This window comes from Hypanus sabinus, chromosome 4 (assembly GCF_030144855.1).
Source record: "Hypanus sabinus isolate sHypSab1 chromosome 4, sHypSab1.hap1, whole genome shotgun sequence".
In the NCBI taxonomy this organism is placed as follows: Eukaryota; Metazoa; Chordata; class Chondrichthyes; order Myliobatiformes; family Dasyatidae; genus Hypanus; species Hypanus sabinus.
In genome coordinates this window covers 103769437-103794565 of record NC_082709.1, presented here as the reverse complement: position 1 = coordinate 103794565, position 25129 = coordinate 103769437, and the positions used below count along the sequence as shown (strand labels likewise).

General features: G+C 41.3%; 1 protein-coding gene across 1 annotated transcript in view; it reads left to right on the top strand.

The window, feature by feature from the left end:
* Positions 1 to 25129, top strand: part of vwa8 (von Willebrand factor A domain containing 8) — a 476539-nt gene that overhangs the window by 429054 nt on the left and 22356 nt on the right. Inside the window, exons 40-42 of the mRNA XM_059967797.1 lie at positions 3450 to 3558; positions 8611 to 8736; positions 11932 to 12090. Of these exons, the coding sequence (XP_059823780.1) occupies positions 3450 to 3558; positions 8611 to 8736; positions 11932 to 12090 (394 nt within the window). The remainder of the gene's footprint in view (positions 1 to 3449; positions 3559 to 8610; positions 8737 to 11931; positions 12091 to 25129) is intronic.

Sequence of the window (25129 nt, the reverse complement as noted above, 5' to 3'; positions counted from 1 at the left end):
TCTCCCGTCCTCATTAATGATGCAAAGATTATTACCAGAGGCTCAGCAATCTCCACCCCAGCCTCCCACAGTAAATTGGGGTGCATCTCATCCGGTTCTGGTGACTTATCCAACTTGATGCTTTCCAAAAGCTCCAGCACATCCTCTTTCTTAATGTCTATATGCTCAAGCTTTTCAGTCTGCTGCAAGTCATCCCTACAATCGCCAAGATCCTTTTCCATAGTGAATACTGAAGCAAAGTATTCACTAAGTACCTCTGCTATCTCCTCCAGTTCCATACACACTTCTCCACTGTCACACTTGATTGGTCCTATTCTCTCACGTCTTATCCTCTTGCTCTTCACATACTTGTAGAATGTCTTGGGTTTTCCTTAATCCTGCTCGCCGAGACCTTCTCATAGCCCCTTCTGGCTCTCCTACTTTCATTCTTAAGCTCCTTCCTGCTAGCCTTATAATTTTCTAGAGCTCTATCATTACCTAGTGTTTTGAACCTTTCACAAACTTTTCTTTTCTTCTTGACTAGATTTTCAACAGCCTTTGTACACTATGGTTCCTGTACCCTACCATCCTTTCCCTGTCACATTGGAATGTACCTATGCAGAACACCAAGCAAATATCCCCTGAACATTTGCCGCATTTCTGCCATACACTTCCCTAAGAGCATCTGTTCCCAGTTTATGCTTCCAAGTTCCTGTCTGATAGCTTCATATTTCCCCTTACTCCAATTATACACTTCTCTAACTTGTCTGTTCCTATCCCTCTCCAATGCTATGGTAAAGGAGATAGAATTGTGATTACCATCTCCAAAATGCTCTCCCACTGAGAGACCTGACACCTGACCAGGTTCATTTCCCAATACCAGATCAAGTACAGCCTCTCCTCTTGAAGGCTTATCTACATATTGTGTCAGGAAACCTTCCTGAACACACCTAACAAATTCCACCCCATCTAAAACCCTGCTTTAGGGAGGGAGATGCCAATCATTATTTGGGAAATTAAAATCTCGCACCATGACAACCCTGTTATTATTACACTTTTCCAGAATCTGCCTCCCTATCTGCTGCTCAATGTCCCTGTTACTATTGGGTGGTCTATAAAAAACAACCAGTAGAGTTATTGACCCCTTCCTATTTCTAACTTGCACCCACAGAGACTCAGTAAACAATCCCTCCATGACTTCCTCCTTTTCTGCAGCTGTGACACTATCTCTGATCAGCAGTGCCACACCCCCACCTGTTTTGCCTCCCTCTCTGTCCTTTCTGAAACATCTAATGCCTGGCACTCTAAGTAACCATTCCCGCCTCTGAACCATCCAAGTCTCTGTACTGGCCACAACATCATAGCTCCAAGTACTGATCTTCTCTCTAAGCTCATCCACTTTGCTCATGATGCTTCTTGCACTAAAATAGACACATCTCAAGCCATCGGTCTGAGCATATCCCTTCTCTATCATCTGCCTATCCTTCCTCTCGCGCTGTCTCCAAGCTTTCTCTATTTATGAGCCAACCGCCCCTTCATCCATCTCTTCAATTCGGTTCCCAAACTTCTTTACTATCCTCAACTCCATCAATCTTCATGTCATCTGCAAACTTTCTAACCCACTTCCTCATCCAAGTCATTTATTTTAAAAAATCACGAAGAGCAGGGGTCTCAGACAGATCCCTCTGGAACACCACTAGTCACTGACCTTCAGACAGAATATGCTCCATCTACAATCACCCTCTGTGTTCTATGGACAAGCCAATTCTGCATCCACAAGGGCAAATTACGCTGTATCTCGAGCCTCCTGGTGTTCTAAATGAGCCTACCATGGAGAACCTTATCAAACACCTTACTAAAATCCATAAACACAGTATGCACTGCTCATATCCTCAAATAATTCAGTCCGACTTGTGAGGCATGTCCTGCCACGTTGACTATCTTTAATTGAGTTCAGGTACAATCCGTCCTTTCTGTGCAGGTCATTCCTTTTCCAGAAGAGATCCACAAATCTGAAACCCTGTCCCAGCACCAATTCTTCAGCCACACATTCATCTGCCAAATCACTTTATTCTTTGCCTCACTGGCACGTGGCACAGGCAGCAATCCAGTGATTACTACCCTTGAGGTCCTATTTTTAAGCTTCCTACCTAGCTCCTTATATTCTATCTTCAGGACTTCATCCTTTTGTTTAAATCTATGCCATTGCTACCTGTATGTATCAGAACTTCTGTTGCTTACCCTCCCCCTTTAGAATACTATGGAAAGTCCCTGACCCTGGCACCTGGGAGGCAAATACCATCCAGGAGTCTTTGTCATGTCCACAGAATCTCCCATTTATAGCTCCCCTGACTATTGAATCCCCTATTACTACTACACTCCTCTTCTAACCCCTTCCCTTCAGTGCCAGAGACCTGGTCACTGTGGCTTTCCTCTGTTGGGCCCCCACACCCCCATGAACAGTATCAAAAATGGTGTACCTGTTGTTGAAGGGAATGGCGCAGGGGTACTGTGCATTGTCTGTCTATTCTCTCTCCTTCTCCTGACAGTCACCCAGTAATCTGCCTCCTTCACCTTCAGGGTGACTGTCTCCCTGTAGCTCCTAACTATCACCTCCTCATTCTCCCATGTCAGTCATAGGTTATCCAGCAGCAACTCCAGTTCCCTAACACAGTTCGTAAGGAGCTGCAGCTGAATGTGCTTCATGCAGATGTCTTTATCAGGGACCCAGAGGTCTCCCAGAATTCCCACATCTGACATGAAAACACACCACTGACCTTGGAAGTATTGTCCCTGCTCTAACTCGGCACTAAAAGAGAAAGAAAACAAACTTACTAGAAACAGCCTTCACCACTCCTCAATGAAGCCTCTTGAGCCTGAGCCTCAAGATCTCCACTCTTGGCTCTTTCCATCCAACGATGTCTGCTCTGCTTAAAGCGCACTTCTTTTTATAGGCTTTTGCCAAGTGCCTAAAATATTACGATATCTCAAGCCCAATAAAGATTTTCGAAAGACCTCACTCACTTGTTAAAGCGCGCATTCACACCCAAACAAGCAACTGCTCACGATATCTTAAGCCCGCCAAAGAAAAGGGATAAAACGAGACTGATGTAACTCAGTTTAGCAAGGAATTAGCAATGGAGAAAGGTTGGAATTGAGAAGCTGAACAGCCAGAGTCTGGGGAATAGTCCTGGTTTAGTATTCCAGTACTATTTCAAAAATTCTTAAACAAGACTAAAAATACAACTAAATTACAGAAATGATACCAGCACAGAGAACTATCTGTAATTCCAATGGAACAATAATTTAAATCTCATTATTTTCAGTAGGAAGAAATATCAGAAAATAAACAGAATAATTAAATGGTTTGGCTCTGTGGAATTGTGAAATTTGCCATTAAGTTTCCTTCATCAACTGCATTCCACACTTGCGAAGCCTAAGGATAACACCTTTCTTTGTCTCTACTGCAGGTTAAAGGAAATTAATATGAGTGAATATGATGCTGCTACATACGAGAGGTTTTCTGGGGCTGTGTGGAGACAGGTGCAGTCAATACGAGTTATCCTGGACAGTCTACAGGTAAGCTGAGTCTCAGTCAGCTGTACAGAAGGGCCTTCACAGCTTTCATCCTCCTTCAGTGTGATTTAGTGTCTGCAATTACAGCGGTTGTAAATAATCAGCAAATGGTCTATGCCTGCCCTTCAAAACCAATGAATAAAATCAGAAGGAAACAGAGAAACTAATCTTCAGACAGCAATACGGGATCAATAATGAACTGGCCCTTTCAGCTCCCAAGTGTGATCTGAATTTTGATTGCACTATTTGTTTTTTTGGCTGGATATCCAGATCAGAAAAATTTCTATTTTAAAAATGAGACAATTGTTTTTGGGTTCATTGTTTGCTGTGGGTGGCATGGTTTTTCAATAATTAGAAACACAGAACTGATCAGATAAAAACAGTTGTGCTGGCTGTCTGCCAATTATTTGCCTGAATTAAACATTAGTGAGTGAGGATAAAGATGCTCCTATCTACATCAACATTGTTGAGGTTGAGAACTTCAAGTTCCTTGGTGTGAACATCACCAAAACCGTGTCCTGGTCCAACCAGGTTGATGTCGCGACCAAGAAAGCAAACTGACACTTCTACTTCCTCAGGAGGCTAAAGAAATTCAGCGTGTCCCCATCAACTCTTACCAATTTTTATCGATGCAACACAGGAAGCATTCTGTCTAGCTGCATAGCGGCTTGGTATAGCAACTGCTTTGCACATGACCACAAGCAACTGCAGTATTAAGGACGTAGCTCAGCACATCACCAGAACCGGCCGCCCCTCTTTGGACAGTGTGTATATTTCTCACTTCCTTGGGTAAAGCAGCCAGCATAGTCAAAGAAACCACCCACCCCGGACATTCTCTCTTCACCCCTCTCCCATCGGGCAGAAGATACAAAAGCCTGAAAGGACAGACCACCAGGCTCAAGGACAGTCTCTGTCCCACTGCTACCAGACTCTTGAATGGACCCCCTGTGCAAAGACAAAGATGGGCTTTTTGTCTCACATCCACTTCTTTATGATTGTGCACTTTATACGTACTTGCACTGTACTTTTTCAGCAATTTTTACAGTTTATTCTGCATTGTTAATGTTTTACTTTATTCTAGCTCAATACACTGTGTAATGATTTGTTTTTTATATGTAAGACAAATGTTTCACTGAATCTTGGCAAATGTGACAATAATAAGCCAATACAATACGATACATTGAAGGCGTAGGGACAGGGGTAGAGCTCAATGGTCTTATACCGTAGAGCCACAGAAACTGCTTTCAAGCCCAGCTAACACCAGTCCTATACTGCCAAAGCAGCATCCCGGAATTAGCTTAAAGGCAAAATCTATTATCCTCAAAATATTTCAAGATTACTGCATTCTAACCTGAGAAGCAAATTGTTTTAATTTGAAGCAGGTTGAGGTTGATGCTTTCTGGGAACCTAAACACAAACAGCTCCTCACTCTCACCACTTTCTCTTTCCACTGCACCTGAAGTGACTTTGAACTCAGCAAGTGAAGCCAGTCATGAGGCTGTAGCCTATAAGAGGTCACCCTGCCTTACAAGTTTGCAGCAGCTATTTCCACTAAACTGTTTGTCACTGAAACAGCAATGATGACTATCAGATTTCAGATGATATCTTTATTCAACCCATGATAACTGAACCTCAATGGACATTTCCATTTTATGATGCGTCATTAGCAGATGTGGCAGTCACTGTTAACATTCCATTTCGACTTTTGACTTCACGCTTATCCAGATTCATTCCTGCTATATAACCTGACCACTGTACAACTCTCCATTAATGTAGAACTTACAGCAAGGAAGGAGTTATTGTAAAGTACAAAGTAAAAATTTATTATCAGAGTATTTACATGTCGCCACGTAAAACCCTGAGATTCTTTTTCCTGGAGACATACTTGCAAATCTATAGAACAGTAACTGTAAACATGATCAGTGAGAACATAAAGAGTCCTTAAAGTGAGACCATCGGTTGTGGGAACACCAGAAATACAATGAGTGTAGTTAGCCCCTGTTGTTCAAGAGCCTGATGGCTGAGGGGAAGTAACTGTTCCTGAACCTGATGGTGCGAGTCCAAAGGCACTTGTACCTTCTACCTGATGGCAGCAGCGAGAAAAGAGCCTGGCCTGGGTGGTGAGGATCCCTGCTTTCTAATGACAGTGTTTCATAGAACATAGAATAGTACAGCACATTACAGGCCCTTCAGCCCACAATGTTGTGCCGACCCTCAAACCCTGCCTCCCATATAACCCCCCCACCTTAAATTCCTCCATATACCTGTCTAGTAGTCTCTTAAATGTTTCAATGTAGATGTACTCAATGGTTAGGAGGGCTTTACCCTTAATGTACTGGGCCAAATCCATTATCTTTTACGGGATTGACTGCTCAAAGGCATTGGTGTTCCCGAACCAGGCCGTAATGCAATCAGTCAGCACACTTTCCACCACACACCTATAGAAGTTTGCCTAGGTTTTTGATGACATGCCGAATCTCCGCAGACTCCTGAGGAAGTAGAGGCACTATCATGCTTCCTTTGCAATTATATTTATGTGATGAGTCCGCAACTGGCCCTCTGAGTTAGGGACACCCAAAGATTTAAAGTTACTTATCCTCTCCGCCATTGATCCTCCAATGAGTAATGGCTCACGGACCTATGGCTTCCCTCTCCTGAAGTCGACAACCAGTCACTGACACCGAGTGGGAGGTTGTTGCTATTATACCACTCGGTCAAATTTTCAACCTCCCTCTTGTATGCTGAATCATCACCAACTTTGATAGGGCACACAACCGTGGTGTTATCAGCAAACTTGTAAATGGTGTTGGAGCTGTACTTAGCTACACAGCCATAGGTGTAAAGTGAATAGAGCAGGGGGCTAAGCACACATCCCTGTGGTGTTCCTATGCTGATGGAGATTATAGAGGAGATGTTTCTGCCAATCCAAACTGATATGCTTCAAAACCAGCCTCCCAAAACACTTCATCTCTGTGGATGTAAGTGCCATTGTGCAATACTCATTGAAGCAGGATACCACACTCTTCTTGAGCACCGGTATGATTGAAGCCTGCTTGAAGCATCTGTGTATCACACACTGCTGCAGCGAGAGGTTGAAGATATCCGTGACCACACCAGCCAGTTGGTCAGGACAGGTTTTCAGTACTCGGCCAGGTACTCTGTGCAGACCGGATATTTTCCTTGGATTCACTCTCTTGGAAGACAGCTTGCACGTTATCTTCAGATACTGAGACCAAAGGATCACCAGTAGGTGTGGGGGTACAAGATGGTTCCTCCCTGTTCAGGTGGTCACAGCAAGCATAGAAAGCATTGAACTCATCTGGAAGCAAAGTTCCGCAGTCCCCTGTGTTGTAGGATTTAACTTTGTAGGCAGTTATGGCATTCAAACTCTGCCACAGATGTCTAGCATCTGTCATTGATTCTGATCAAGTCCAGAATCTCCACTTCACCCTTGAGATGTCTTGTACCTCTTGTAGCATTCTTGATCTCCAGACTTGAATGTCTTTGATCTGGCTCTCAGCAAATACCAGATTTCATGGTTCATCCAGGGCTTCTGATTGGGGTAAACCCCAGTGTAGTAATTCAGGTCCTCTGAATTCTTGAATATGGCGCAGTCTACTGACTCAAGACAATCCTGTAACCATTCCTTTGCCTCCTGTGAATACCTCTTCGTTGTCTTGATCTCTGGAGCCTTGCTTTTTAGGCACTGTTTGTATGCGAGTGGTAGGAGTACAGCTAAATGGTCTGATTTGTCAAAATGTAGTCTCGGAAAGGAACAATAGGCATACCTTATCATAGTGTAGCAGTGGTCTAGTGTGTTGGGACTTGTGATTTATTAGCTTATTAGCATTTCTATTTTTTTCTCAGCTCAAGCTAGTAAAACCTGAGGTACGGACGTAACCAAACATTTCTCATTTGCTTGAGACTTTTGGACTATTCCAATGCTATTTAGTATTGTGACTTTGTGCTGTGTGGGCCTAATTGTCTAATGCCATTGTGTAGTGACTTTGGGAGAATACTAGTTGTAGATATTACTATTGGGGCAATATATACCCTGTCATGTTCCACAGTCTTCCAATTTCCTCTTTTATTCCAGGATATTTCTGGTGTTTTTCACATTGATTTCAATATGTATGTGTGTTTGGAACGGCTATATCTATTAAGCAAACTGTTCTTGCTTGTTTATCCTGTGATATTATATCCAGAAGGTTATTATGGATTGTCCTATCTGTAACTTAGTCTAACTCATCCATGCCAAGTATGGTGCCTACCAAGTAGTCCCACTTGTCTGTGCTTGATTCACGTCCCTCCAAACCCCTCCTATCTATGTACTTATCCAAATATCTTTTAAATGTTAACCACTTTCTCTCAGGTCACTCCATTTTTGCACCACCCTCGGTGTGAATAATTTGCCCCTCAAGTGCTTTTGCAGGTTTTTATCCAAAAAGTAGTCAGTTCCTTTCTCCCCACACAATCATGCAGCGCACCTCATTTCTGCTCACACATGTGTCTGCGTCTGGTTTACATTCCTCTGTGCCTTTCCTGTCCAAACTTATTCGAATGCATCTTAAATGAGGTGCCACCTCCACCTCCACCTCATCTGGCAGCTCATTCCAGGTAACCACCACTCTGTGTGAGAAGCTTGCCCCTCTGATGACGTCCTTCTAATTTCTCTCCTCACCTTCAGCTTGTGGCCTCTATTTTTAGACCTCTCTGCTCTGAAAAATATATTGTGTCTATCCTACCTAAGCTCATTGTAATTTTATAAACTTCTGTAACCTCACCCTCAGCCTCCTATGTTCCAGTGTCAGTAAATCCAGCCTATACAGTCTCCCTTTATAACTATAGCCCTTCATTCCAGGCAACGTCCAAGTGAGTCTCTTTTGCACTCTCTTTATTGCTACCACGTCCTTCCTATAGTGTGGAATATGGAAGAGCGTATATTTAAAGTTAATTTAGAACTAAAAGTAAATACATTTTGTTACAGAAGTAAGATGTATTGTTAAACAGATCAATGGTGTTTCAATTGCTGTCATTTTCTCACTCCTCTTACAGGCAAAAGGCAAAGAGAGGCAATGGTTACGGCACCAGTCAATAGGAGAGCTTGATGATACCAAGATAATCGATGGCTTAACAGGAGAGAAGGCAATTTATAAGCGCAGAGGAGAGCTGGAACCTGAAGTGAGTCTGCGGGGAAGGAATATGGTTTTGAATGGGTTGGAGATCGACTCAGCACCTGTAGAGTGGTTTGGAGTTAGACCCTTACTCCATGCACAAGGAAAATAACTGCAGTTTAGAACATAGGAAGAGGCCTTTTGACACTATCCCTTCTTCCTGCACACGCCCTTTTGTTCCCTGCCTGCCCTGTTGCCAATCTAAATATTTTTTCACTGTTACTATTGTATCTGCTTCTACCGTTTTCCCCTGGCAGCACATTCCAGGCACTATCAGCTCTCCGTAAAACAACCTGCCTTGCATATCTACTCGAAATTCTCCCCCTCTCACTTTAAAACTATGCCCTCTAGTACTTGATATCTCTATCTACAGCTTCTCATAATTTTAATTACTGTACTTCTTTTAGCTTTTGGACAGTGTGTGCCCATGACTTCAGCATCATAAGGGTAGATGCCAAGGTGTGAATGTTCCACGATTTTTCCCTCCCCAAGAAACACAAATCTGTGTTTATATCAGCATAAAAAATACAAGCAGCAGTTGGTCAAAGGCTCCTCAATTGTCCTCTGCCTTTCAGTGTGACTCTGATCTGATCTTTGCCTCAACTCCATCTCCTGTTGTACCCAATGACCCTTAGCTTCCTTTCATGGAGAGTCATTCAGAGTGCTGAGAGTCAGTCCTAAATGTGGCTAACCGTTTGGAATAATGTTAAATGAAAATACTGTTTAATCTTCTTGAGCAGCACAGAAAATGCTTGGGTACTCAAGCAGGTCAGACAACATCTAGGGAGGGAAATGAACAGTCAAGGTTTTGGCCCAGAACCTTCATCAGGACTGGCAAACATCAACTGTTCATTTTCCTTTGTGAATGCTGCCTGACCTACTGAGTTCCTCCAGTGTTGTGTGTGTATTGCTCAAGCATCTGCAGAATCTCTTGTGTATCTGTTTAATCTTTTTTCTTTTCTGTCTGTTAAACCAATCTTTTAGTCCTTGCATTTGTTTTCTGCCAGATGTGTTCCTGTTGTTCCCTGTCATCTCCATTGGATCCCCTGTTTTTTTCTCAATCCTGCTTGGGGAGCTGTATTGTTGCCATGTTGTTCCCTGCAATCACAGATTCCCTGAAATATTCATGCCTCAGTGACCCTAAACAATATCATAAGGTTTACGGATGATTCTTTAAACCTGGTAGAATCATATTCTGACCTCCAATCTAATCCCATTTACTTATACAAGTATCTTTCAGAGTGGACCTAATGAAATAATAATACTGATAAAAGAAATGTGCTGTAGACCTCAGCAAGAGGCAAAGAGATAGCCAATATTTCAGGTCAAGACCCTCCATCAAGACTGAGAGTGTAAAGGGAAGATAACCAGTATAAAGCTGTGAAAGAGAGGGTTGAGGCAGGAGCTGGCACATGATAGGTGAGAAGTGGGATGATGGACAGATGGAGCCAGGAAAGGGTGGAGAGAGTGACAGAGGGTGGAAGGTGATTGGTGGAGAGAGCAAAGGGCTACAGATGATGGAATACAATGAGAAAGGAAAGTTGTGAGTGGAACCAGGTAAGGGAGGAATGGTGGACAGATAGTGGACCGAGGGGGTGTGGTTCTGAGTGGTTTGAGTGTGTGGGAAATCAGGTGGGGAGGGGAAAGGAACTGGTTAATAGGGAGCTGGGGACAGGCAGAGGGGTTGGAAAAGAAGAGGTCTGTGAAAGGACCTAGGTAGATCAGAAGGAGAGAGAGGAGCAGAACATGTGTTGGTGTCTAAACACGTATCATAGTGGTTAGCATAATGCTATTACAGCCCCAGCCACCCAGCTTCATTTTCGCCGTTGTCTGTAAGCAGTTTGTACATTCTCCCTGTACCTGTATAGCTTTCCTCTGGGTGCTCTGGTTTCCACCCATGTTCTAAAGATGTACGGGTTAGGGTTAGTAATTGTAGGCAAGCTATGTTGGTGCTGGACGCATGCTGACACTTACGGGTTAGTTGTTAAACGAATTTTACTGCATGTTTTGATGTAAACTGATCTTTAATATTTATCTTTAAAGTGAATATTCAGATGCAGAATTTCATCTCAAAGTGGCAAGAATTCCTTTCCCCACACGGATGCTGTTTGACTTGCTGAGTTGTTCGGCAGATCAGTGCTCATTGTTCATACCGTCTGGTTGTACACTACCCAAGAGGAATTTGAGGAGCTATTCCTCCTCTTTGTGTTTGGCCTCACGCTGGTAGTGGATAAGGACAAGGACAGACAAGTCAGTGTGGGAATGGGGAGAGGTGTTGAAATGATTTTTATAAATCTTTTGCTGTGCCCACCACAAAAAGTGGGATTTCCCAGTGGCCACACATTTCATTTTGACTTTGCATTCTCATTCCAACATTTCTGTTCATGGCCACGATGAGGCCACACTCTGACTGGAGGAGCACCTCATATTCCATCTGGGTACCCTCCAACCTCGTGGTATAAAAATCAATTCCTGATACTCCCAGTGATTTATCCATCCCACTTCTCTCTTTTTGCATTCTCCATTCTGGCCCGCCTCTTATCCCTTCTCTTCTCACCTGCCCATCACCTCCCTCTGATGCCCTCCTCCTTCTGTTTCTCCAATGATCCACTCTCCTCTCCTATCAGATTCTTTCTCCTTCAGGCCTTCACCTCTTACTTCTATCACCTCCCAGCTTCTTATTTAATTCCTCCACCTTCACCCATCAACCTTCCCCCTCACTTGATCTCACCTATAACCTGCTGGCTTATACTCCTTCTTCTCCCTGCACCTTACCATTCTGGCTTCTTCCTGCTTTCTTTCTAGTCCTGATGAAGGGGTCTCATTACAAAATGTTTACTATTTATACCCCTCCGTAGATGCTGTCTGACTTGCAGAGTTTCTCTAGCACATAGTCTGTAGTAAGCAAGAATTCCAGCACCTGCATAATTTCTTAAGTTAATAATAATACTGCTCCTTTAAAAAAACAGCACCAGATTACTACATTCATGCAGGTCAATCTAAATTAAGTTTCCTTCATAGTGTTTTAAGCCACCTCCAACTAAATTGGACGTACTGCCCACAGGGTACAGAGGTGGTGGGGGAAAATGTACTCCCATGTATTATTGTCTGGGATAAATCCACAGGTCCCCCACCTTCCCTGTGTGTTATAAAGGTTGTTATTTGCCTTGTCCTAACCAAGCACATTCTTCTTGCTTTACAGCTTGGAAGCCCCCAGCAGAAGCCCAAGCGTCTGCGACTCCTTGTGGATGTCTCCGGCAGCATGTATCGTTTTAACGGACTTGATGGCAGACTGGAACGCTCCATGGAGGCTGTCTGTATGGTCTTGGAAGCCTTTGAAAATTATGAACAGAAGTTAAAGGTAAAGCCCATTCTGGTCAGTGGTGGATTGGAAAGATGAGGTAAACAGATAGAACCAAGTATATAGGAGAACATTCTAATCACGTGTTCTTTCTAAACAGCACATTTGTACTCTCGGCCAGCTCTCAATTTTCATCTTGAAAACTGATGCATATCAGAACTACGTATGTAATACTGTTAATCCCAGACAATATAATCATATGCCAAACTATATAATACCATAGACCAGCACTACATGATACGGTATATTACATGCTACAGTGGAGTGCACCCAGACTATGTAATGTAGTGGATTACAGACTATATAACTCAGTGCATTTCAGCCATCATGGAGGAGGTACAGGAGCCTGAGACCAACACTCAACAGTTCAGAAACAGCTCCCCCTCCACTGTCAGATCTCCGAACTGTCCATGAACACTACCGTGTTATTCCTCTTATCGGTACTATATTATTTTTGTAATTTATAGGAAATTTACATATTTGCTCTGTAGTGCTGCTGCAAAACCACGAATTTCACATCTTGTCAGCCAGTCATAATGAATCTGATTCTGATTTTAGACTTTGGGGATTGTGTAGTACAGTGGGTCACAGAACAGATATGTCAGTCGATCTCATTCTACATAATACAGTGCATCACATCTGCATTGTGTACATATCTGACCCTATAATAGATTGCATCCCAGACTACACAGTACAGCGCACCAGGAAACATAATACTGTACATGATAGACTACACAATACAGTGTACAGGACTACAAGAGTACAGTTCCTCCCAGACTACACAATACAGTGCACCAGAACTACTTAATACAGTACATCCCAGTCTATATAATACAGAGCACCAGGACTACGAAATACAGAACATCCCAGTCTATATAATACAGAGCACCAGGACCACGTAATACAGAACATCACAGACTATAATAGAGTGCACTATGACTACAATAATATATTAGATCCCATGTTATACAATATGGTGTATCACATAGTGAATCCCAGACAATTTTAGCTCAGTGCATAAATGGTCTCTCTGAAACTTTTTTTACTGATCATTTTAAACCAGCTCATTACCTGGTTACCAACCATTCATACGGTGAAAACAATTCATTCCTTCCTGTTCTATCAAAATAATTAATGTGTTTACTTCTGATTTTTTCTTTCTAACATAGTATGACGTTCTGGACAGGGGTGTGGTCAACAGCCTGCCCTACATTTCTAATGACCAGCGCTGTTTACTGTTCTTGTGTTAGAATGCTTTTGTGGGATTATGGTGGGAAGTTCCAGTTCATTTATTGTTACATTTTAGCTTGGGTTATACAGTTATTTGCTTTTGTATTTGTGGGTCACCCTGACCGTAACCGGGTGTGTGATGGTCACCTCCCCTGTCTGTGTGAGACTGGTTGAGTTCACTGTCTGGGTCATGGTGCCCGGTCTATTTTGTGTTTATCATAATAAAACCATTGTTGAGTGATAGAGCTTCCTCGTCTGTCATTATGGACCAAATGCTCGCCACATTGGTGCAGGGACATATCTACGGAAAATAGCGCCTATGGCAAGCACTGAAATTGCGCCCCTGTCCAAACATCTGACACCCATCTTTTAAATAACTTTACCTTAATATCAGCTCAAAGCTACGTCAAGCTCATTAATCTTTTAATTAACAAATTATGACAATACATGAAAATTATAATTGCAACTTCCTTGTTTTCACTGATGCAACTTGGTCTATGATGTGATCAAAATCCGTTTTTTCAGTTTTGTCTCTTTCTACACTCAGCAGAGCAAGATCACAGAGTCTGCCTTGACCCATGGAGGCTCTCAAATACGAAAGTATTAGTTTTAACTTGCTGAATGATCTCTCACAGCTGGCGATGGAAACTGCAATGGTTAGCATTATCTGAATAGCATTGCGAAGATTGAGGAAGACACTCTCATCTCCATACTGAACTATAAATTCTAGAAGCTCTTCAAGTCTTAATATTTTCATGTTGACCTGCCTTGATGGCAACATTCTGCAATCCAAAATTTCTTCATATAGCTGCTGTCCATCAACATCAGAGCTGTACAATTCGCCCATATTTTCGCACTTCTTCTTTAGGTTGTTACTGTCAGCGCCGTAACACAGTCCCTCAACATCGAGAGGGAACCCAAACTTGGCGTCAGTGTCGTGCAAACAAGCGAACCTTTCATCCATTTCTCTGTGAAGACAGTCGAGTGTTCCCTTCATGACTTTCCATTTCCTCCTTACTGTTAACCCAGCGTCTCTCGAGTTCCCATCAGCCATTCATTTCTTTCGTTTCTGACGTCTTTCAACTTCAATATTCCATTCTTGACAGAGACTGACTCCTTCTTCAAGTGCCTCACTGACCAACACTTCTCTTTCATCATAAAGCTGATCTCAGAGGTTCTTTCAGATCCAGGGCAGCATTGTGGAAGTTCATGCTAAGATCCTGCAGCCTCTTTTGAATACGGTCAATGCAAATGAGTACTTTGTTCCAAAATCCTAGCAAAGTCATAAAATCGTAACTCAGCATGAGGTTGTACAGCTGCCTTGCGTCACTTCTTGTTTCACTGGTCTTGTTTTTATTGTCTATCATGTCCTGGAGAACTTGAAGTATCTCCTCAAGGTACTTGTTGACGGGCTTCACTGCTTCTGTCCTTGCACTCCACCTGGTTTCAGACTCCGATTTCACAACCACAGGCACGACATTTTTGAGTTTTTCCCAGCACTGTGTTGAACGAGAGAAAAACATGTAGAGAGCTTTGACTGTTCCAAAAAATGTGACCATCATTGTATCCTGCTTGGCTGCATGTACACCCACCAAGCTGAGTGAGTGATTGTCGCAATTCACAAACACCGCCAGGTTTTCTCTCACTTATCCTTTGACGAACTCCACTTCTGTGTCCAACCATCACAGCAGCATTGTCATAGCACTGGTACACTGTAGTGTGATGTTCTGGGTGGGGTCATGGTCGACATCCTGCCCCTGAATTTCTAATGACCAGCACTGTTTACCATTCTTGTGTTAAAATGCTTTTGATGGGATCATGCTGGGAAGTTCCAGTTCATTTATTGTTACATTTTAGCTTGGGTTATACAGTTATTTGCTTGTGTATTTGTGGGTCACCCTGACTGTAACCGGGTGTGTGATGGTCACCTCCCCCGTCTGTGTGAGACTGGTTGGGTTCTCTCTCCAGGTCATGGTGCCCGGTCTGTTTGAGTCTATCACAATAAAACCATTGTTGAATGAAAGAGCTTCCTCATCTGTCATTATGGACCAAATGCTCGCCACAGTATGTTCTGTCTTAAGCTGTTTCATAGAATAGCCATTTCGAGAAGGTAGTTTACTAAAGCTGTATTCCAAATAATATTCCTTTTAACACAATGTGCAATCCACACCAAGATGCTACTTATCATTGTGAAGCAGGTCATTGCTCTTTAAACAATTTATCAAACCAGTTTCCTGTCAAAGGTGTCAAGTTGTAAGGTCGCAGTCCTTGAGATTCACAGCCAAGTGTAACTTACTCTGTCTCTATAAGCATGTTACGGTTCCAATGAGCACCACGACTCACTGACATTGATTCTTTCCTCAACTCATGAATCTTTCTTAATCAAGATCTCTGACCTTAACCAAAGATAGATCAACCCTGTTGTTCAGTGACCACAGCACCATACGGTCTACATTAGTTGTGAAAGGATGTGAAAATAAAACCTGCCTGAGGATATGGTTGAAGTAATCAGGAGTAGGGTGTTAACTGCAGAGAGGACGAGAGCCTCGATTGGTGATAACACAAACCAACTATCAATGCTGTGCTGAAGGATGAGTTAGGGCAAGGTGGTCAATTTGTAATCGTTGGAGCATACGAAACTGAGTGGTGACCTTATAGAGATGTATAAAGTCATGAGGGACATATATAGGGTGAATGCACACAGTCTTTTTCCCAGGGTAGAAGATTCAATAACTAGAAGGCAACGATCTTAAGGTTGGGGGGGGGGAAGATTTAATAAGAACCTAAGGGGAAGTTCATTCCATTTCCCCACCACGCTTTCATGCAAAGAGTGGTGGGTATATGGAATGAACCACCAGAGAAGCAGGTTTTCTCACCCACCGAGGTTGGATGAGACTAGAACTAGAGGCCATAGGTTAAGGGTGAAATGTAAAATATTTAAGTGGAACCTGGGGGGAACTTCTTCACTCAGCGGGTGGTGCAAGTGTTTAGAATGAGCTACCAGTGGAAGTGGTGGATGTGGGTTCAATTTAAGAGAAGTTTGGATATGTACAATGGATGGGGGGGTTGCGGAATATGGAGGGCTACCATCCTTATGCAGGTCAATGGGACTAGGCAGAATAATAGTTTGGCGCAGACTAAATGTCCTCCAAGATGTCCTCATCATGGTTTGGAGGCTTGTGTGCCTCAATGACCCAGAGAGCTATGTTGGCTAGAGCCAGGGCTTTACTCTTTGACTCGTGGTAGGGTTACCCATGCCAAACAGGTCAAAGGGTAGAGGCCAGACTAAGAGTGGTCATGGGTCGGGGTTCAGCTTTGGGCTAACAACCCTGAATGGTAAGACAAAATTGTTACAAAACAGCAATGAAGAATCCTTCTGCATCTAAGTGTGATGGTATTCCTAAGTCCACACCAGGGACTTGCATGACTGACTGTAGTGAAAGCCACGAGGAAGCTACTGACTTGATGAAGGAAGTCCTGAACACCACCAGAGATGGAGGACCTTCACTGCTGCCCTAAACACGAGTGGGTAATGGGCAGTAACCTACAGACTAAAGGTCCTTTTTCGGTGCTGTAGTGCTCTATGGTTGAGACAGATAGAATAATATAATTTAAAAGACACTTTGACAGATACATGGATAGGAAAGGTTTAAAGGGATATAGGTCAGATATGTGCAAATGGGGCGTTTCGATGGGCATCTTGCTGGGTATGGATGTGTTGGGCTGCAAGCCTTGTTGTTCACACCTGTGATGCAGACAACACTGGCAATGCATCTATTTACTACCCTTCCCTAAATTTCCCCTTGGATTAAGGGGACAATTAAGAGTCCAGCACTTTCATGGATCTAAACACAAAAGTACAACTGCAGATGCTGTGGATCAAGGAATACATACGCAACGCTGGAAGAACTCAGCAGGTCAGGCAGCATCAGGTAGCCAACATTTCGGGCTGAGACCCTTCATCAGGAATGGGGGGGGGGGAAGAGAGGGCAGAAGCCCAGTAATAGAGATGGGGAGGGGGTAGGGCCTAGAGGCGCCAGGTGGAAAACCAATCAGAGGAAAGATGAAGGGGGGAGGGGGAGGGGGAGAGGATAAGCATGAAAGAACTGTAGAGATAAAGAAGCAGAAAGTTGAAAGGGGAGAGAGGCAAAGGGGGACCTGGGATAGGGGAAGGAGGAGGGGGAGGGAATTACCAGAAATTGGATTCATTCATGAATCTGGAATCTCCCAAGATTGGATAAGCATAGCAAGTTTTCTGCCAGGATTTGAGAAGATCAGGTGCTCATTTGCTGAAAACGTGCAGAAGAGTGGTGAGCAAGACCAAAAGTGCTTAAACTGCTTAAAATCATATACAAATCAGAATTGCAAATACAGCCCTTTTGAATATTAATAGAATTCAGGAGGAGATAATGTTGCCAAGATCAAAAGACTTTTGATGCATGTTCAATGATGCCAGGTTTACCATAAGGCAAAGGAGCAGAACTAGGCCATTCACCCCATCAAGTCTGCTCTATCTGCTTCCTGGTGTGGACTTAGGGCTAATTTATTATCCCTCAAAACCCCATTCTTCTGCCTTCTCCCCTTAGCCTTTGACACACTGACTGATCAAGAACCTATCAAAGTCTGCTTTAAATATACTGCTTTAAAATTGGCCTCCACATCTGTTTGTGGCAAAGAATTCCATAGACTAACCACCCTCTGGCTAAATAAATTCCTCTTCATCACAGTTTTAAAAGGACATCTATTAAACTGTTGAATAACTCCATTAAATGTTTAATGTTTAATAACTTCACACACAATTCTATCACTCATTCCCACCATCCAACGGCCTTTCCAGGTGAGGTAAAATTTATATGCACCTCATCCAACTTCACCTACTGCATTTGTTGCTCTCAAAGACAAGGTTGCTGCCAATAGAGTGATTAATTTGGAGGAGTGCAGATATCTCAGAGAGTTATAGGGATTCAGGAAGTCACAGAGAGGATTTCTTCAATTCTCTGGTTTCTACCCATATTCTAAAGGTTGGTGGGTGAATTGGCCATTGTTTTTTTTGTAATTTATTTTTTATTGAAGTTCATCATCAAACAAACATTTCCATAAGATGTATTTCAGACATTGTACATGTATATGATGTAATCATATATACCACAAATCTCCACAGAGTATTTATCTGAGGTATACACTTATAGGAAAGAGTGGAAAGAAAAAACAAGCAAAAGGAAAAAACTATGTACAAGTAGGGAGTGATCTTTTTATTACAACAGATTCATTGATTTGTGAGAATAAAATCAAGCCTATGAGGCATTATGTAGTTAAACCATTTTTCCCAGTATGAATCAAATTGTTCCAGCTTATGGTTAACAGATGCTGTTATCTTCTCCATTTCGTAAATGTCCATTGTAATTTCCACCCATGTATTTAAAGTTGGGCTCTCCTGTGATAACCATTTCCTAGTAAGAGTCTTTTTACCAGCCACCAACAGTATATTCATTAAATATTTATCTCTTTTCAACCATTTTTGAGGTATATACCCAAAATATATGGTCTTACTCTCTAAGGGTATTTCACATTTAAAGATGTCTTGTAGGGCATTGTGTATCCCACTGCAATAGTTTCTGATAACAGGGCAGTCCCAAAAAATATGATAATGTTTGCATTTTGATTTCCACAATTTCTCCAGCAAACAGGGAGGTTACTATCATAATGGGATTTCTGAGAGGGTGTAATAAAATATCTTATCAAGTTTTTCCATCCAAACTCCCTCCATTTCTGTGAACTGGTACACTTCCATTGATACCTCCATATTATTGTCCATTCTTCCTCAAATATAATTATCCCTCCTTCCTTCTCCCATTTTGTTTTAATGTATAAAGTCAAATGTATTTTAAGATTTGACAACCCTTTATACATGCTTGAAATGATTCTACTACTGTTATCTGAATTATATGCTTTTCTAAAGAGCTCTATCAAGCATGTACTTACCTTGGTTACATTTTTAAGCATCTTATTAACATATTGTCACATCTGTAAATACAGATAAAAATCATGTTTTTCTAATAAGTGTTTCTCTTTAAGCATTTCAAAACTGAACAGTGTTCCTTCTTTCATTATGCTGCAAAGAACTGTTATTCCTTTAGCTGTCCAGTCCTTAAATATAGCATCCAATTTATTTGGTATAGAATCCAAGTCATATGCACACAATTTAAGAATTGCAATATCTCCCTCTAGATTATATTCTTTTTTAGTAGTTTTTCATATTTTAAGAGTCAATTTCACCCATGGGTTATCAATAGTATTTATGTACCTTTGCAGGTTGTTATCGGCCGAAATTGCTTGTATGGGGATGGGAAGTACCCGCTCCTCAATGTTTTTCCATTGAGCGTCATATGATGGGTTGCACCAACATAGCACAGCTCTCAACTGTGCTGCAAAATAATAATCTCTAAATAGGCCCCATCTCCCCTTTTCCTTTGCTAATTGCAAAGTTGAGATGAACTCTAGGCCTTTTACCCTGCCAAATATACCTTGATAACATCTTGTTCCATTCATTGAATTGATTCTGATTAATCACTATTGGTAGGGTCTGAAAGAGTCTGGGCAGAATATTTATTTTAATAGACTCAATCCTTGAACTGAGACTGAAAAAAGGAATCAGGTTCCATGTTGCCATATCTTCCTTAAATTTTTATATAAAGGCTGATAATTACATTCTGATAATTTTGCCAAATCGTTTGGCATAATGATGCCCAAATATTTGAAAGACTTTGTGTGTCTTGCCTGGGGATATCTACTTTCAATTTCTCTTGGTGGACTATAGTAATATGAAAGAAATTGGGTTTTATCTATGTTGATCTTGTATCCTGATAATTGACCATATTGTTCAAAGGATTGCATCAATTTAGGTAAAGAGTATGTTGGTTGCCCTAGATAGATCAAAATGTCATCCGCATAACAAGCCAATTTATGCTCTGTCCCTTTAATAGTAATTCCCCTGATATCTTCATTTTGTCTGATGTATTGAGCTAATGGTTCCAGATATAATGCGAAGAGTAGCGGTGACCATGTACAACCCTGTCTCGTGCCCCTTTCTAGGGTAAGGCTATTTGATAAATATTCATTGATTTTAATCCTAGCAGTAGGATTGTCATATAGTGTTTGTGTAGTTTTAATAATTGTGTCTTGGGAACCAAATCTATATAAAACTCTGTAAAGAAAATTCCAATTAACCGAATCAAATGCCTTTTCAGCGTCCATACTTATCACTATTGCTTCAATTTTATTTGTTTGTATACGATCCATATATTGTCTTGTGTCTGGTGTTATCATATAAAACCTGTCTGATCATTATGTATTAGTATGGGTAGAAACTCCTCTAATCGTTTGGCCACGATGGAGGTAAGTAATTTATAACCTACATTAAGAACGGATATTGGTCTAAATGACCCGCATTCCATTTTATCCTTGTCTTCTTTCGGTATAGCTGAAATTAGCGCTTCCTTCCAACTGGGTGGCATTTGTGTCTTTTTCAGAGCCTAGTTCAGTGTGGCGAGTAAAACAGGAATTAACTCATTTTTAAATTCTTTGTACCACTCTGCCGTACACCCATCTGATCCTGGTGACTTGCTTAATTTAAGCCTACTAATTGCAGCTTTTAATTCAACTTTAGTTATGTCAGCAGTCATCCTTCTATTTTGTTCTTCGCTTAAAGTGGGTAACTCTAGAGAATTCAAGAAGGTGTCAATTTGGGTTATGCTTCCCCCGGAACTTTGAAAAACACTTCAAAAGCTTCTTGAATTTCACTTAGCTTATTTTTTATCATTTTTGTTCTTGGGTCCCTAATTCTATGAATTATATTTTCTGCTATCTTTTTTTTTCAGTTCCCATGCCAGTATTTTCATAGATTTTGATCCACTTGCGTAATGTCTCTGTTTCAGAAACATTATATTTTTCCTGATTTCTTGTGTAGCCAAACTATTAATTTCATTCCTGATTCTTTTAATTTCCCCTAATGTATGCTGTGCCAAATTCAATTTGTGTTTTTTCTATAGCTCCTTCAGCCTATTTTGTAATTCCTCTAATGTTTTATTCCTTTTTTTTTCTGATATGAAGATATGGCTATAATTTTCCCTCTTAAGACGGCCTTCAAAGTATCCCATAAAATGGGAGGTGAAACCTCTCCATTATCATTAAATTCTAAGTAGAGACCAATTTCTTTTTTAATTTGTCCCTTAAAGTATGGATCATTGAGTAGACTTGAATTTAGTTTCCAAATAGTATTCTTTGGTTGTAGGTCAAAATCAACAGATAAATATATAGGTGCATGGTCACTTACATCTATTGTCCCAATTCCACAGGTGTTTATTTTGTCTTTTTTTCTTTTCCAAAAGTTATGAAATAGTCTGTTACAGAATGGGGAGCAGAATAATGAGTGTAATCCCTTCTGTTGGGGAAAAGATCCCTCCATATATCAATTAAACCAACATCCTCAAAAAGTGTATTAACTTTCTTATGTAAAGATTTTGTTTCATAGGTTTTTCTATTGGAAGAGTCTAGTTGTAATTGTAAATTTAAGTCTCCCCCACATATCAGGAGACCTTCTGTTTCCGTTACCATAATATCAGTAATTTTCTGAAAGAAACCAATATCACTTCACAGAGGTGTGTATATATTCAATAGAGTAACTGAATTTCCATCTATATTCCCCCTTACCAGAATATATCTGCCTTCCTTATCTCCCATTTCGAATACTTTTTCAAAATTTAGCTTACTTGAGATAAGAATAGCAACTCCTCTCCTGTGTCTTGATTTATATGAGGAGAAAAACAAATTAGTGAAACCCATTCTCTTTCGTTTTCTATGCTCATTATCACTTAAATGAGTTTCCTGTAAATATACTACATGTTCTTTTTTCATTTTGGATAAAATTCTGTTATGTTTGATTGGATTTAATAGCCCATTGACATTAAAAGAAATGAATTTTATTTTGTCCTTAGCCATCTGTATTTATCTGTCAATGTATCATTGAAATTAGCAGATTAAAACTTAATCGATCTACTCCCTGAACAAATAAGAACCAAGAAACACTGCGTTGAGCTAGAGGAAATGTCTTGCTGTGGGGGACAACCCCTCCTACTTGTGAGTTGAGGGCCCCCATTGCAGTATTCATAAAAGTCAGTGAACAAATCCATTACACAGAAAAGATTTCTCTGTGTACTTCTATATATATTTACACATACACACACAAATATTTTATTTTTATATATACACATACATACACATATATGCACACATACATATATTCTCATTTTGATGAGGAAAAAGAAGTAAGTGACCGAATAAAGAATAACAACTAAGTAAAATTAAATCCACATTATAATAAGTATTTCTCGAGATAGGTATATCACCGTCTACTTTTGCTTCCGTTTAGCTTCTCAACATTTTTAAAGTTAGCCAAACCTTATGGCTCTTCTGGAGGGTGTGAGGACTGTCTTTGGAAAACTCCCGGTCTCTTCCTGGTATACTTCTCTCGGCCTCCTCCTGACTCCTGCTTTCTCGATTCTCGTACTATTTCCCAAGGATAATTCCTCTGCCAGGCTTTCCCTCAATTTGATCACGCTGACGTGCAACCCTCTGGCCTTCATGTCTGTAGTTGCCTCTTCCACTGTCTGGTACAACCGCGTCCCATCTTCATAAAACACTCGAAGTTTAGCAGGGTATGGAGTTTGAAGTCTAATCCTTTTTTGCTTTAGTACTCGCTTTACTTCAGAGTACTCCTTACGTTTCTGCAGGACCGCGGGGGGGGGGATAATTTTGGTTGAAATATATTAATTTATCATCTAAAAACACCCTCTTCTTACCCCAGGCCCTTTGTAGAATCTCCGCCTTGGTAATGTACCGAAGGAATCTAATTATTACTGACCGTAGCTTATCCTGGGTAGACTTCGGGACTAGTGCGCGATGCGTTCTCTTGATTTCCAGCTCCATAGTCAAGGGAAGCTCCAGCGCATCCTGCAGCAACTTTCCGACAAACTCCGTCATAGACAAGCCCGCCGATCCTTCAGGAACATTGTAGATTCTGATATTTTTCCACCGTGATCTTCCCTCCAGGTCAAGCAGTTTATCTTCTTGGTGATTTAATAATTTTATCATCTTACTCAGTATTCATTCCATGTTTTGAACGCGATCTTCCACCTTCTTAATTCGAGTCTCTGCCATCGTTATTTTTTGATTGACGTTGGCGAGCTCTGACTTAATATCATGTAGCTGCTGCTTTATCTCTTTCTGGAACTCCCTTATCTCTTTAAGAATTTTGATCATATTTGCCGCTTCGCCTGAACGAGGCCCAGCATCCGCCTCACTGGCACATGGTCAGGTAGGAGAGCCGCTCACAGCACTCCTCTCGGACGCAGGCTCCACAGTGTCTCTTTTTTTATTTCCATTCTGTTTCCCCATTCTTGCCCCTCTTTTCAGTTGAAATATTTTTCAAAAAGTACTATATTTGATGGGTTAACGGGGCTTAATACACGTTTTTCCAGAGGAGCTTGTGACTTAAACTGCCATTCTCAACGATGACGTCACTGGAAACCTGAATTGGGCATTGTAAGTCACCCCTATTGTGAGGATGGAAGGTGGAACCTGGGGAGAGGGTGGTGGAGGGCAGTGGTTGGGATGAGTTGATGGGAATATTGAGAGAATAAAATAAAGTGTAAAGGAATGCTTGATGGTCAGATTGAACTAAGTGGGCCAAAGGGCCTGTTTCCATTTTGTACCATTGTTGATTCTGGATATTGCCGTTGAAAATTTTTTTGTATTCTCTACATTGCAATGACAGTACACTTTGTTTGGTCTTAAACTGCTAAGGACCATTCAGGTCCAGAAATTTTATTTCTTTCTTGTTTTAATTTGAAATTGTAAACTAAGATTTCCAGACTGCACACTTCTATTGTGTCTACTGATATTTCAGATATATTCTGGTGCTTCAATTTCTCTAGATTGTTTCAACTTTAAATCCTTGCATCACCTTCCTTTTACACTGCTGTGTTCCAGATATCACCAGATCTAACCTTTAAACTAGATTATCTCACCCACTCTGTACTTGCCTTCAGTAGCAACTTGCAAATGGAGTTCTTTATTTTGTCTGCGCCCACACCTGCCCTATCTACATCTAGACAATTGCTAAATTAATGTGGGAGCAGTGGGAGGACATTCACAGTTCAGTTTGATCACTGCAGATTTGTATCTTAATTCCATCCACCTGTCTGGAGGTATCTTTGCTCACTAAACTCCTCCTCATCCTGTCTGTCGTCATTCTAATGTGTCGTCAGCTCTACAGTAATTGTAAAGAGATGGCTTCAGTGTAACAGGAAGCTGGCATTCATCATTAGAGTGGCATGGTAGAGTCGTGGTTACCACGCCGTCATTACAGCTTGAGGAGTCTCTGTACTTCCTGTGTAATGCATGGTTTTCTCCAGGTGCTCCAATTTCCCCCCCACAGTCCAAAGGTAGGCTAATTGGTCATTGTAAATTTTCCCATGATTAGGTTAGGGTTAAATCTGGGCTGTCAGGGATTGCTGTGTGGCACAGCTTGAAGGGCCAGAAGGGCCTGTTCTGTGCTCTTTCTCTCAGTAAATAAAATAAATAAATATCTTTCATGTCTTTGTTCCACCTAAAGATTTGAAAGGCGAAAGCTATAATTTTCCTACTTACCCTCTCTCTGCCCTCCTGATTTCTGTCTATGACAAAGATCTGACAGATAAGTTTAAAGAAAATCCCACAAGATTCTAAAGCTATATTAAGAGTTGCTCCCCTT